Below are 16188 nucleotides of genomic sequence, written 5' to 3' on the forward strand. Positions count from 1 at the left end.
GCCACCTCTTATACCAACCTCCACCTCCATACCCCAACCATTCAAGTCACTTCTACAACATCTCTGCCTCTCTAACTCCCTTCCACCCCACCTCTCTATTAACATTAAAACTCTTCCAAATCCCCTCTAATTTCTGCAAACTCAAACCCACACTGTACCATCCATTCCTAACCAAACACATTCCTAAAAGACACATTCACCTTCTTTCTTACCTCTTTTTAGCAGGCAACATTCATCCCAACCCTGGTCCAAACACTTCTCAAACAAAAAAACATAGCTCCAACATCAAACCTATCCATAAACACCTCAAATTCCTCACCTTCAATGCCCAAAGCTTAGCTAATAAAATTACCCTCTTTCATGCCTGGCTCAACCATAACTCACCTGATATAGTAGCCATCTCTGAAACCTGGTTGAAACCACACATAACCGACTCAGAATTCCTTCCCCGGATTTCAATGCCTCCGATCAGAACGCCTAAATAAAAGAGGTGGTGGAGTTGCACTAATTTATTCTAATCATTTATCCATTACTCCCTACCCAAATCCGATTCCCTCCTTTAATAACGCTGAACTAGTGATTGGCATTCTAAAATTAAATGACCATAAAAGTATTTGCATCATCTCCCTTTACATTCCCCCTGGTAATAACACCAATACCTTGGAAGACTTCCTTTCCTGGACCTGCTGAAATATTAATCACAAAACTTGCATAATGGGAGATGTAAATATTGACTGGCAAAAAATCATTGACCCTAATCCCACCTTATAAATCAATCTCTTCAACTTTACTCAACTTATTTACTCCATTACTAGGCCCAACAAAACCAACTGCCCAGGCTCCATCCTAGACTGGATCCTAGTGTCTCACCCTAACAAAATCACTACATCTGATGTCACTCTTGACCCATTAGGAGACCACCTCCCTGCCTTCACCCATAGAGCCACATCCTCTTCTTCATACTCCCACCAGCTCCTACATACTCGTAACCTAACTAACTTTAACCCCCTCTACCTTCTCTGACTCCCTTAAGCTCACTAACCGGAACCCACTAAAAACCCTGCCTCTAGACGAAGCCGTTGACTTCTTCAACTCTACATTCCTTTCTGTCCTAATCTCCCTAGCTCCAATATGAACCAAAAGAGTTAAAACCAAGACAGACCCTTGGCTTACAAAAGAAACCAAGAAAATTATGCAACAAAGAGACAAATCCTGGAAGAGCTATCTCCATCATAAACAGCCTAAATTCTTACTAAAATACAAACAGCTGAGAAGCCAAGCCAAAAATCAAGTCATTATAGACAAAAAATCCTACTACAACCACTTACAAATAAATCACACAAAGAACCCCAAACAATTCTGGAACTCTATTAACTCCCTTCTCAAACCTGGTATCACAAATAACCCTTGTCCTGACACTAGCAAATCTGACCAAGAAATTGCCAAACTATTTAACACCTTCTTCACCTCTTCTATTGCTGAGTTAACCAAAACCTTCCCCAATAACATCCCCCTACCCCTTCCTTCCCAGCATCATCCCCCTCTCCTCCCACACCCCCTACTTTTGAACTTAAACCTGTATCCACCTACCTCATAAAGAAACTTCTCTCCAAATTTAAACCTTGCACCAATGCTCCTGACAGCATTCCCTCCTCCTTCTTAAAAATTGCCTCTGACAGTATTGCTCTCCCTATCAGTATCCTGATTAATAGAACACTACTCGAGTCTTATGTACTCAAACTATGGTGTTCTGCTTTTATTCTTCCACTCCACAAGGGTGGCAAAAACTGTAACTTCTCCAACTTCTGCCCTATAGCCATCCTCTCTCCAATCTCTAAACTTCTCGAAAAATGCATACACATGCAGCTCATGCCATTCCTAACCAAACACTAACTGCTCTCTTCTACCCAACACGGCTTCTGCCCTGGACACAATACCAACACAGCCCTTCTCTCCTTTTTGCACTCAATCAATTCAGCTCGAGATGCTGGTAACTTAGTTTCATCTGTTCTACTAGATTTATCTAAAGCTTTTGATACCATCTCTCACACCCATCTACTAAACCATCTATCTAACCTCAACATCTCCCCAAAAACTCTTTCCTGGTTCTCCAGCTATCTTTCAGACAGGTCCCAAGCTGTGAAATGGGGCCAATCCTTCTCCACCTTCCTTCCCACCCCCACAGGAGTTCCCCAAGGTTCCATTCTTGGCCCTCTGCTATTTAACATCTTCATTAATGATTTCCACAAAGCCATTCCTAATACCAAAACTGTCCAATATGCAGACAATTCTACTTAGATCTGCTTTGCCTCCAACCAAACTGAACTTCAGTCTCTAACTCAATCTGCCTTCTCAACCACTGAAAATGGATGCACCAGAGCCATCTCTCACTTAACGCTAACAAAATAAGATCCTCCTATTCACTCCCTCTAAATCCACTCCCATTGATAAAAACTCATTTCAAATTACCAGCCTTAACAACTCTATCATTGACATTGCTCCCTCCGCCAAACTCTTGGGGGTCACCATCGATGAACACTTAAAATTCAATACCCATATCCAACTTAACATCAAGAAAACCCACATAAAACTTGGCCTACTGTACAGGAATAATCACTTCCTCTCTCCCTCTATTAGACATACCTTGGCCACTACATATCACCTCCCATCTTTTTATATGGTGCTCCTCTGCTTACTAATCTATCTTCCACCCTTAACTCCAAACTAGAAGTATGCTACAATAAAATCTCCAGATTCACCACAAAAGCAAACTCCTTCTCTCATCACTGCTCCTCCCTGAAAAATTTAAACTGGCTTGAACTCCCCAATCAACTAGACTTCCTCCAAATTGTCACAGCCCACAAATTACTATTTCAACCCACCAGCTGCCCCGCATTATCTAATATCCTCCAACCATATAGCCCCCCCAGACCCCTTAGATCCACTCACCAAAACCTTATTTCCATCCACAAACCTAAGCGCCCGGCTGGTCAGCTTTTACTCTCCTTTGCCCTGGCTAAAAAATGGAATGCCCTGCCCTCTACTTTGAGGACCTGTGACAACCTACACACCTTCAAAGGACAACTTCACTCCTACCTGTTTCTTCACAGAAAATGTAACTGCACTCTTCTCCCCATACCTCCCAAGCTCCCATCTTCCTTCTTTCCTGGCTAACCTCCTTACCTTCCTAACCTCTCTCATAGACCTAGACTATTAATTGTAACCAATATCTGCACCCAGCATCATGCTCTATGCCTCTCATCCTTCCTGGATAATGTTTCTTTAATATCTTAGTTAATTAGTGAATGACACCTATTCGTCTGCTATTGCTGTGTTTTGTAAGACTACATATTGACTGTAATGCAAATGATTTTTCTTTGTTATTTCAAAATGTTATGTAACTTTGTATTGTGGTAATTCAACATGTGATGTAACTTTTTGTGGAGCTTTTCTCCCCGGGCCTCCACTGAAAACGGGCTCTCGAGCCCAGTGGACCTCCCCGGTCACCAAACTGGAATAAATAAATAAATAAATAATGCAGACATACAACACCTTGGTATATGAGTTGAATGAGAAAGGAAAAATGTCTTAATGTGGCCTTAGAATAAACCTCCCCAAAGTGATCCATGAAGCAGGCAAGACAGGTGTGCAAAACCAAGTGGATCCAAAGCAGAGTAGCTGTCTTAGGCTGTGTTACTGTAGGTTCCCATCAGTGGGCTACAGCTTCACACACATATTTCTCCAGGTCTGAAGTCCAGAGGTGAGGGGATTGTAAAAGGTACATGAACATATTAGCCATCTAGTCTTACCATGGAGGGATACAGAGTACAAACTCCATTCATTGCATGCATCTGGAACATCTAGACTATGTAGGTGAGACCCTTCATACCACAGGATCAAACATACAGGTACTGCATCAGTATTGACAACAGACAAGCCCTGTGTATTTAAAGGACTCAACATCTGATAGAAGTAACTTACTGGACACAACAGACTTTTCTTGCAGCATATGGATGTTAGTTGATATCATAAATAACACCTAAGGAGACTTGTATAACAAGGGTTAGTGGGGCACACACACATAGAACCTACCATACACCTAGACCTATGTCTCTCATAGAGTACAAAATAATCCAAGCCTTACTGCTGTATGGGGATATTGTTGCTTTACATCACTTCCAGTTCTGTTAGCATGGCAATAACCCACTATATCTGTTCACAGCCCCTCACGTAGTATACACCATGTTGTCATTTACATTCATTAGATTAACCCCCTGCACCAACCATAACATATAGTTCCTCAAGCGATGCATAAGTAAAGTCTTTATACTACACAAAAAGTTGAAATAATACCAGTCCTCAATCACTTAGCATTCCTGCTGCTTGTACAGCTTCTAGACTTTCTGCTTTTTTCTCATTTATTCTAGATCCCCAGGTTTTTGTAAGGCAAACTACTGTAGTGCAATGAGCCCTGCAATAGCTTCTAGTGCAGTCATCATGATAATGAGCATATCCTGAGGAAATTTTCCAGAATTTCATTTGTATTTCATCACTTCACCTATGCTACCCTTGGAGGCTTCTTCAGCATTGTGCATCTGCATGAGTACCTGATAAGTGCTTTACACATATGAGAGTGGGTCACTAACTCCAGTAGGGATGAGAAAGAAATATATATTCCTGTTATATCCTGTACAGGCATTAAAGTGCAGAAACTGGCACACAATGTGCATCACTGAACAGCTAGTTAGTGTGGCCAGATATGGTGTCACCATTGTATATAGCAAAAACACACTGTGTGGTAATATGCATCAGGGAGTAAAAATTGGTATGTAATCCCTGTAGCAGCAACAAATTGCTGATGTGTTTTCATTTCTGCACTTTAGTGTCTCTACAGACCATAACAAGTCTATATTTCCCATCAACCAAGTCTTGCATGCTTAAAGCACTTCTTAAGCGTAACATTATACTCAGGATTGCTACATGGCCAAGGCTTCTTAAGGTAATGAAGGAGGAAGGACCCAGATGATGCAACAAGTAAAATATTTCTATATTTTATGTACAGAGACCACCATAAATGCCTGCATGTGGACTCTGATGAGGGTCCCTAGCACAAAATGGATGTCTGGCACAGCCTCCTCCAGGTGGTGACTACTGCTACTGGAATTAGCCTTTCAGGTGAGTGGTGCTGAAACCACTACAGTGGCCTGAGGCAGTGCCATTCTGAGTTCCTTAGACAATAGGAAGAAGAAGAAGAGGTCAGAGAGAGAGAGAGACTGCTGCTAAGATGTACAGGAAATAGGCAGGCTGCTTACTGTCATGTTATTTACCTGCACTTAAATGGGCCCTTTTCAGGATATTAAGTTAACTTGTTTGTGTGTTTGTTGTTCTTGTTCTTGTTTTGCAACTTTAGTACAAATAGAAGAGAGAGGAGCATCTTGCCACACAAAAGGGTAAGCATGATTTTTCTCAACTTATAGATTATTTATGTATATCAGAGCAAAATTGAATTACCCACTGATATACTATGTAAAGTTACATGTAATTACCTGCAAAAATCTATGTCACAGTACTATGTACACCATGACACAACCTGTTTACATATATTGCCTTGCCAACCCACATGCCACATAGCAGACCTGGCCATGCAGTTGATCACAATCCATAAAATAATTCTGGGTCTCTCATGGACCTTCATGAGGGCCTGGGAAGTGCTTTGTACATTATTCATTTGCTGGGTGATGCCTTGCTTGGTCTGCCTGACTCTCCACTGGCTCTGTGACAAACAGTTGGTGCAGTCAGGTGTGTGGACACTTTCACCGAAAAGGAGGACATGCATCAGAGGAAATTTAATTTCATTATCTTTATCATGCAGCACTCCAACATATGTCTGTGCAGCTGCATCCTCCACCTGGAATACCACTGGCATTTGTTCATTACACCTGATCTGTTCCCTACTTAGTAGCAACCTATAGTTCATTGTTTGCCAAGCACATGGTGATAGCTGGCTATGATGTCAACACTTGCTTGCCTGCCATTGCTAAACCTTACTGGCATGTTAGGCTTACTGTGTTGCATAAATACTAATGTGATTTAAGTCCACATGGCATGTCTCATTTCCTCTCCCATACTACATGGTCATAGGGGCACACCTGTCACACACTCAGTGACCTACAATGTCCACCATCACCATCCTGTCAGTCTAGTCCCCAAGCCCTTCATTACATTTAGGCAAGGTTACACTACTGCTGTACCCTTATATATACATCATGTGCTCTTCAAGTCCAGTAAGAGTAGTAATGTCTTTTTTTTCTGTCTCTTCCTGTATTACTCTACTTTTCTTATATTTTTTTACTTTTTTATTTCTATCCATTTATGATACAATTTTTTGCAGCAACTGTCGCAGTTGTAGCACTGGTTCGTGTCCACCTTTGGAGCCATCCACATCTTGCTGGATCACCATCTGCCTGCTGGCCTGCCATTTCACCAGGAGACAGAAGTCCTGTAGTGGTGGTAAGGTGACCTGGCAGAATCCACACTGGCATACAGTTAATTACCTATAGGTAGTAGTTCCCTATGATGATGCCACAAGAGGATCAGAGCTGGAAAACGTGATGTAGAAATTTATGACCTGGTGCTTTGGAGCTTGTACTTGTGTCCTGGAGGGAGTCTTTCACTAACTAACAGTCACACTGCTATTTGGCACTGACTTCTCTACCATCTCAGACAGGGCACAGTGGGAAGAGCAGTCATAAAAATGACTAACCTCTTCCTGTGTCTAGCCAAGGCAGTGCTATCAGGAGCTAGGTACTCACCCTATTCCTTATCCTCATGTTCCCCTTCCTTGTGTGTCAACACCCTCCCCTGTTTATTGTTCAGTCCTTCCCATCACTACTTGTCCTGCCTCCATCTGTATTTTAGTATATTCAATGTCAACTCCCCCTTCATGTCAGAATACCCCTGTTGGATATTTTTATTCTTAACCTAGCTATAACCCAGGAGACCTAAGGTCAATTGATGACTAAGACACCTGCTGGACCTGGTCGGGAAGATGGGGAATGATGAAGCATTGCCTGCTCGCCTCTTCTGGGAGAAGATGTAACATGTTGCACAACTCTTTTATGAACCGTGGTAGTGATACCAGGGTTGTGTTAAGTGCCACTGCTCTAGAAGATGGGCAGGCAAGGAGAGATGCATCATCACACAGGTGGAAACGTTTCCTTTGTGGCACCATTGCATGCCCTATTAACTCATGTAAGGGCAGCATGTCAGTGGTCATAGTGATATTGTCCTAACTTCTCCACTCCTCTCACTTATTCACAGGTCATTTGTAGCCTAGTGGTCAAGAAGGTCTTCCTGTCCAGGGGAACAAGACCCACTTGGAAAAGGGATACTTCTAAGATGAAGTGATTCCAGCATGAGAAAGAGTAGAGAGGAAGTCATGAAACCAAAATTAGTAATAATAGGAAAATGTTTACATAGACTACAAATTTAATGTCTGTGTTGATAATGGGGGTTACTTCTTTGCAGTTTTGATTAACCATGAAAACTGTGTTTAACACTAAAACAAATAATTACTAGCAAATGAGATCAGCCTTGTTTGACATCAGTCATTCTCCATGTTATATAGGAGCAATATTGGTCAATGCTGATCTAATATGGAATTGCATTAACCCCAAGATGAGATGATACAATAAACATCACTAAGAATTCTTAGTTTTACTAATAATGTAAATAAATGCTCTCTTATTGTTCTTGCTAAATGCCTCAAATGCATCTATGGAGCAAAACACCATATTTCAATTTACTTTGAAGCTTATTCATAAGTGTTGATGTTCAGTGGATAAGAACAGATATGCAATATAGCTTTGTATCAAAGGCCTTAGCTAATCTTAAAGATTTGCATACAGCAGAGCAAAACCAGATATGCAGTCATGATTGACTGGCTAAGCATTGCACTCCTTGCAGAGATTAAATACCAAATCTATACCCTCCTAATTGTATTCATTTCATATAGGCAGCACCATTAGAAAACTAGTTTGTCCCAACAATTAGTTGATGGGACAGCGACCATGTAATATACAATGGTGGCAGTACAGTGATCTACCTTCCCTCCAAATATGTTGATCCGCATACAGTGTTGAGAAATATATTAATGATGAAAAACATCTTTGATGCACTGTAGGAAAACTCACCAGGCATTTCCTATGGTGCAGGAAAACCTGATACCTCATCCTAACTTGTCCCACCGACACACAATGCTTTTGGTGAGCTCTTACCAATGGAAACTCATGCAGCATGAGATTTACTGATTGCCATATTATGCTAAGGAACCTAGCTCCAGTATCATGCCAATGATTGTGATATCTTCATAAACAACAACTAAGCATGATGGCAGAGCGCAGGACATTAAAGGACATCTGTGTATAAACAAACAAGCACCATGCTGCACGGTACAGCCGTTGGGCGATGGAGGTGGACAAGAATAAAGTAAGCACTGGAGTAATTGGTACTTCACTCTGTACAGTGTGCTCCTGAGTACAGTTCATAAAGCAGGAGGAACATTAGTATATGATCATTATGACCTCTGATCCATATCTATGAATCATAATCCAGAGCAGTCTCATACCAGGTGTAATGGGCAGAATACATCTATGCATTATGTCCTTTAACTCCGGGGCTCATGTTTAACATATTCCTCATATAATTAAATGACCTATAACCTACTATTTTCTGTATTTTTTTGTATATTTTTCATGTCCAGTTGTTTGAGCTATGAAAGTTTATAATTATTTACATATTCAATGTAAATTTTATTGTGTGAATTCAGTAATGAAATAAGATTGCAATTTTTTCATATGCTTGAGTTTCTATCTGATCTGAAAGCACTACAGTTTTTTGATAATGAAAAGTAGGTGTCAAGGCACAATCTTCAACAGAATCACTTTCAAATAATTTCATTAAATAAGGTGCAAGTGTTAATGAAAAAGTACAGAATGCATAAATAAATAACTCAGTCTAGTAGCATTGAAAAAGTGAGCATGTAACTGTTTCTACATCCTCTAATACATGTAAAGAAAAATAGACTGCATTGGATGGATCTCTAAGAATTCAGTTTTCTCTTTTTCATCTCCTTTTGTAGTATTTTTATATATACCTGTAAAAATATTCAGAAATTATCCATAAAATAATTTTTGTTATTTCCTCTCCCCACAGCTGAGGGACTCTGCTTGACAGAGTCACAACCTTCACACAACTGGCTGGTTCATTCTGTTGTGGTAGAAGATGGGTGTTATTGGGCTAGGTGACAGCCATAAATCCCATTTGTGCCTGCCTGGAAATCCTTAATGATTCATCCAATCCTCTGTTAATGAGAGCTGGGTGATGGAAACAGGTCAGCCTATTGGCTGCTTGAAGTGACTGACCTCTAGGCTGTCTGCAGACTCACAGTATCTGGCTTGTCAAGGGAGGAGGCACACATGCATATACACAAGCCTCCTATTCTCAAAGTCAACAAGAAAGTCCCTGCTAGATGTAGCACATATCAGAGTGGCCACTGCATGTGGGTAACACCCAAGAACCACAAAGATGTCACTAATGCCATCATTTTCTTGATGATGAGTGAGCTAGCATCAAGCTTATCTTCCCCCATCCTACCCTCAGACGTCCATGCCACTACTAGAACATTGGTCAAAATATCATAGAATTATAGAATGCACAATGCATTTGGACCATGTGCTCATTTATTCCTTGCCAGTATCCACCCTTATACCTCACCTGATTTTTCAACATGTAATAGGATAGTCATACCAAGGATTAATTTATGAATATCTATACATTTGTCTAATTCCTTCTTAAAGCAAGATAGTATATCACATTGCTTGATCTGAAAAGGAAGGGTAGACATTGAGTGACAAATCTGTCTATCTATTGTGACTTGCTTATTTGCTGAAGCAAGTTCATCTCTCTAGTTCAAGTGTAAAGTAGACTGTTTGATTTGTGGAGAAATAAGAGGTCTTGGACTGATGGATCCCTAATGGCTTGGAATGCTTGGCACAAATCACCCCTAAGAAATCTATAGGACATTGAAGCTGAGGTCCTTTAGGTCTATGCTCTTTTTTGTCAGGAAACTTTGGGGCCTCTCCAACTGCTTGATATGTTTAGTAAAATACAACCAAGTGTGGGCATCATATTTGTTGATGAACCTAATCTGTGCAGAATATAGAGGAGTAAGAACATCTTTGGATCTATAAGAAATACTCTTTGGCATCAGTTGTGCCAGACAGAAGGATTTCCTGACCACTGCTGCAATATGAAGATCAAAGTAAAAGGAAGTATCTACGCATATTCCAAGGTCTTTCACAACATCTGCATTTTGTATAGGGGAGTTTTCTGTAATATAGGCTGAGTTGAGGGTTTCTTTATCAAATACAGCAATATTGCATTTTTTAGCATTTACTTATAACCCCTTTTTTAGAGCACCAGCACCAACACCAGCTATTAAAATGTCAGTTCACCATAATACCAGGTCCGCAGTTATCTACAAACTTGGTTAACCAGACTTCTCTGTTTTAGTTTGGAGATTAGAAAAGTACATGCCAAATAACAATAGCATGGATCTTGGTGGTCCTAGCATGGAGCTCTGTGGTCCTAACATGGATCTCTGTGGTCCTAGCATGGATCTCTGTGGTACTCTACTAGTTACCTTCATGTTCTTCAAGGACATGCCTACCATCGTCATAGTCTGAGTTCTGTCCCTCTGCCAGTTAGCTATCCAGCTAACTATATAGAGATCAGTTTTGAGTGCATTTAGTATGTTGATAGATGGTATCAAATGCCTTGGCAAGGTCAAAATACAATGTATGGACAGAGTGACCACCATTCAAGTCTTGCATTACCCTTTCAAAAAATCATCAAATTCATTAGAAAGGATCTACCCTTAACAAAGCCAAACTACTGAGGGTCTTTTCTTTTAAGATTTTTTTATATTACACTTTATCAGGTATGTTAAGACCTATTCCCCAACCTTGCAGATGAGTCTCCTAAGGGTGACATATCTGTAAATACCAGGGTTGGTGGTATGGTCAACCTCGTAAAGTAGCATCACTACAGCTGTGCACCAAATCTGAGGAACAAAGCCAGTGAATAATCTCAGGTTTAAAATTTGTAAGAGTGGGTCCACTGGGCCTGGTATGTTATCAGATTCCACAGAAAAAAAAACATGTTTAGTAAACAACATTTTTGCCATCCACAGAAACATTAAAATTGATTATATATTTTTTAACAGTTTCTATAGGGTTAATATGATTCAAATTTTAATTGGTTAATTGTCAGTATAAAAGTGGGAGTGGGTTTTAGCAAACAGCACAAAGGTTTAAAAGTTGTAGGAGTGGGTCCAGTGGTCCTGGTATGTTATCATCAGATTCCACAGGAAAAAAAAAAAAAAAAAAAAAATATATATATATATATATATATATATATATATATATATATATATATATATATATATATATATATATAGTGTTTTTCACAAGTGTTCTTTTGTGACGATAGAGGGTTTGAGGTCCTTAGATATATGTGGGTTTTGTATAGCTATTTCAGTGGTGAAATTTGCACTGAATTTGTTTGCTAATATATTTTTGATATCCACTGGATCAGATAAGATGGAACACTGTTGGATGTCACTTTATAAATTCCAGATGTAAGGAAGGAAGGATTTGTAATTATCTTGAAAAACAGCTCGATCACAGCCACAAATACACAGCAACCCCCCCTCGCTTAGGATAAATCCATTTATTAATTAATTGAATAATTAATTGAATACAATAATCTTAATTGAACACCTCAAAATGGTTGTCATGCCAATATAAAACGCATCACAGGTTGAGCATGAGGCCACGTAGACCAAGTTCATGATACACACATATGGGCCTTCTGCTATATACCTACAATATCTACAGTAGCCACAAGACACATCCTAGGTACCCTCTTTGTCTCGTAACACCTGACAAATATCGTCCTTTCTTTCATTAAAGGCCTTTCAACTTCTTCCTGGCCCTTGAACCCTTCGCCTGTTCCCAACAAAATAGGATATGAATGAGGACTTATATTCAAACCCAGATTGTAACTTGAACAAAGGGGTGGGGGTGTGTATTTATAATTATACAGAAAAGGAAATCAATGAAGTTTATTTTCAGTTATTTACTAAGGGTATTAATTTTTTGTGCTCTGCTCAGACCAGATGTATTTGAATACTGAAATGCCTGGTCATATGACACCACTAGAAAGTGTACCTTTATTATAACTTAACATCATTAAGAAAGCTCTTAAAAAAAGCTGAAGAAAAATTTTTTTTTTTAGGTGTATGAAACCCGACAAGGGTGGTGGAATGGTGTTAATGAATAAATTATTACTTTGCAGCCCCATATTTAAACATTTGAGACAGAATACGATTTCTTAATGGTGAAGAACCAGTCTTAAAAAAATTTTTGTTTGGTATAAGGTCCACAAAGGAGTAGCCAATCTTTTGGAGAGGTTGAGGAAAATTAAAGAAGATAGTAGTGTATATAGTTTTTTTCAATTGATGTGGTGAATTTTTTTTCCCTCTCCCCCCCCAGGAGGGGGGGATATTTTGAGGGTGAACTATTTCAGCAATGTTCAGGTAGTAGCAATGGGGCTAGGTGTGCCCCATTTTTTTTTTTTAGTTCTTTTTGGATATGGGAAACTTTTGTTTTTTCATAGCTTTTTTATAAACAACATTATTCTTTACACAACAGGTTGATGACCTGCTTATTATTTGGAAAGGTGATGAACCCCAGGCCAGGAGTTCATTAAGTTGAAAGGCCCAAGATGGTTGGAGCTTCTTTTGTTTTTTAATCACTAAAGGGGTGTTGGGTGCCAATCAAGAGTTAGTAGCAAACAAGACAAAGATAATCATATCATGTGAGGTGAGACAAAGAACAGACCTAGGATGTCGTGGCTACTGTAGATATTGTAGGTATATAGCAGAAGGCCCATATGTGTGTATCAACAACTAACAATGGATAATGAAATGGAATGATTAGATGACAATATTTATTTTACTAATTAGTACTACATTTTGTGCATGCACTGTTAGGAAATTACTAGGAATTTTTAATGTTGTTGAATTTTTAATGTTGTTGAATTTTTATTAATAATGAAGTATATGATATATAATATCATTTACACTTTTTACTTAATAAGCTGTGTTTTCTGTTTTTTACACTGACTCTGAGGAAGCCATTAATTTGGTGAAAGCGCTTAGTCGGTGAATAAATTGGATTATCCTAAGCCGGAGGTGGTTGCTGTGTATTTGTGGCTGTGATCGAGCTGTTTTTCAATTTACTTTTATCCTGTTTCTTGGAACTTTTTCTGTTTGATTTGTAATTATCTGTAGCTTCCAATGTCATCTTAAGTCCATGGGAAGCCTTAGTTTTCTTCATGATAATTTTCGGTACCTTGGATAACCTTTTAATATTGACCTTGATTTGCTGGTCCTTAGCTTTCTATATAGTCTAATGAGCTTTTTCCTTTTATTGTATTGTTTATTTATTCATGTGGACAACCAGACAGGTTTGTTCTTACTCTTCCCATTTATTTATTTAACATTTATTTTTACCAGGAAAGTCCGACTTAGAACAAAGCCAGTTTTCAGCAGAGGCCCGGGGAGAAATGCTCCAGATGCATGTCTTCGAAATTTGCTTAGTTTTGGCACAGACTCTCCTACAAATATATTCTATGCTTCTAGGTAAGCATAGGTTATATCTGCATAACTACTAGCTGTGTCTACACTTTGGCGGTTACAGTTATACTTGATGTTTGAGGCTTCATCATAGAATTGCAGGAAGTCAATTATTTTGAATTTAAGGACAACTTTTATTCCCAAATAAATGGTGGTTGCTATGGGGGCAGTAATGGCCCTCAGTTATGTTAATATATTCATGCATGGGTGGGGAACAGTCAATATTTTACAGAGCAGTTTTGCAGGAAATGTAATGTTTTTGTGTTTTATTGATTATTTATTTTTAATTTGGAGGGGAGAGAACAATACTTGAATGAGTTTATTATGTATATTAACAATATCAATTCTTATTTAAAGTTTACTTGTGAATATAGCTCTGCTTGTATTAACTTTCTTAATGTCACTGTTTCTAAATATGGCAGCAGGTTGATTACAAGAATTTATAAGAAAGAAGTACAAAACAATTCCTATTTGCATTATAATAGTATGCACCCCAGAAAGACTAAAGAGAATATTATTAAAGGGCAGCTTATACAAATAAGCAAGTTAACAGTGAGAGATCAGGATTTTGTAGAAGAGGAATAGGTTTTTGTGAAAAATTGGTAAGTACAGAATGTTTGTCTTTTCGGCTTTTCCTGGTTAGGGGTCGCCACAGCGGAACTCCGGTCTGCTAATGATTGGCAGTAGATTTTTTATGGTGCCGACTTGCCAGCCAGATGCTCAACCTTCAGCGAAGGCACATCCATTCATGCATGCCTTTCGGAGGCCACTCGACCATGGGGAGGACATGCAGACTCCACACAGAAGGCACTCCAGCCGAGAATATCCTAGAGAATTACTGTTTGACATTTTTCTGATATAACCCGACTTAGAAAAGAAGGAAGGATGAAAGCTGCTAAACCTAAAGAAAAGGATTTTAAAACTGTGATGCCTATTCAAAATAGTATTGATTCTACAGCTATAAAAATATAATTATTAGTAATTGGAAGATTTTTATTGGAAACACTGGAATTATGACGGTAGTAAGTGAACGTCCATTATTTACACAAAAGAAGGGAAAAACTTTTAAAAATTATTTTCAAGCGAAATTAAATGTTCCTTAGGCTAAGTGTTCCAAAAGGGGAATGGTGAAATGGTGGAATTGTAACTTGTGTGATTTCATGTACACTGAACCTGAAGATATTATCATTAATAACAATAGGACTATTTACATGTAAGTCTAAATTTGTGGTCTGTTTTCTTTTCTGTGTTTCATGTATGGCTTTTTATATAGGTAGGACTAAAAGAGAGTTATGCAAAAGGATTTATGAGCATAAACATGCAATTCAGATAGGTGATGAAATAAATGGTTTGAGTAGACATTTCAAAAACAGTAATTGCAAAGTTGTTTTTAAGTTTTTGGTATTGAATGAAATTAAAAATACTGAAAGACTGTTTAATGCAGAGGATGAATTGTGGTAGTTGGAATAATCTTGGCAGTTGGAATATTCTTGGCAGGTCAGATTAAATGTTTATTATCCCCAGGTTTGAACAACTGAGAAGACTTTGTATCTTATTAAAATGTAAAGGGTTAAAACATTAGTTGTTAATTCATGTAATGCAATTTTATTATTTAAGAATATATGAGTGAGAGTAACTTTCAGTCTGAAGAAGTCTAAGTGTATTTATAAGACAAAAGTGCTCACTGAAGGTTTAATTTCAATACATTTTCTACTTTGGTTTTTAAACCAGTTTTTATTATTTTTCTATATGACAGATTGAATTGTGTGGCAGTTAGTGCAAAGGAGCCTGGCAGGCTCAGAGCTGAACGCTGGTGCACATCCACCCCCACTGGGAACCCCTCTGTGAATCCAAACATTGTTCCTACTTGAGTCACTGGGTCCTTGTACATATCCTGCATTAATTCTACCAATATTTCTGGGACTTTGAACCATCACAGTACTGCCTAAATCATCCTTCTTTGGACCTTATCATATGCTTTCTCCAAGTCTAAGAATGCCCAGTTGGACTCTTTCCTCATCTCTAGCTTCTTCTCAGCTATCTGTCTCAATGCAAACTTTGGGTCATTTGTGCTGCATCCTGATCCAAATCTGAACTGCTTATCTCCCACCTTACTTTCTACTACTTTGTATATCCATTTATCAATCACACTCTCCAGAACGTTCATGAAATGTGGCAGGAGTTTAATACATCTGTACTGCCCAAATTGTTGATGTCCCATTTGTTCTTGTACACTAGACATGAATATGTTTATTCTCCAGTCATCTGGGATATGCTTTTCTCTCCAAGCTGATATAATTAACTTCAGGAGCCATTTCTCCCCTAACTCACCCAGTATCTTTACCATATCTGCTGTGAACTCGTCTGATCCTGCTGCTTTCCCTAACTTCCTTTTCCTTAGTGCTATTTTTACTTCTCCTAGGGTGGGT

At 38.8% G+C, this 16188-nt stretch overlaps 1 protein-coding gene across 2 annotated transcripts in view; it reads left to right on the forward strand.

The window, feature by feature from the left end:
• CCDC68 (coiled-coil domain containing 68) overlaps window positions 1–16188 on the forward strand; it is a 1130692-nt gene that overhangs the window by 131842 nt on the left and 982662 nt on the right. The window contains exon 2 of one of the 2 annotated variants that reach the window (XM_044075050.1): window positions 5411–5450. The exons of the other annotated variant lie outside the window; for it this stretch is intronic. Within the exon in view, the coding sequence (XP_043930985.1) occupies window positions 5411–5450 (40 nt within the window). The remainder of the gene's footprint in view (window positions 1–5410; window positions 5451–16188) is intronic. 2 annotated transcript variants of the gene reach the window in all.

The sequence above is a fragment of the Protopterus annectens genome, chromosome 1.part1, assembly GCF_019279795.1.
Source record: "Protopterus annectens isolate FY-2018-M chromosome 1.part1, PAN1.0, whole genome shotgun sequence".
NCBI lineage: Eukaryota > Metazoa > Chordata > Ceratodontiformes > Protopteridae > Protopterus > Protopterus annectens.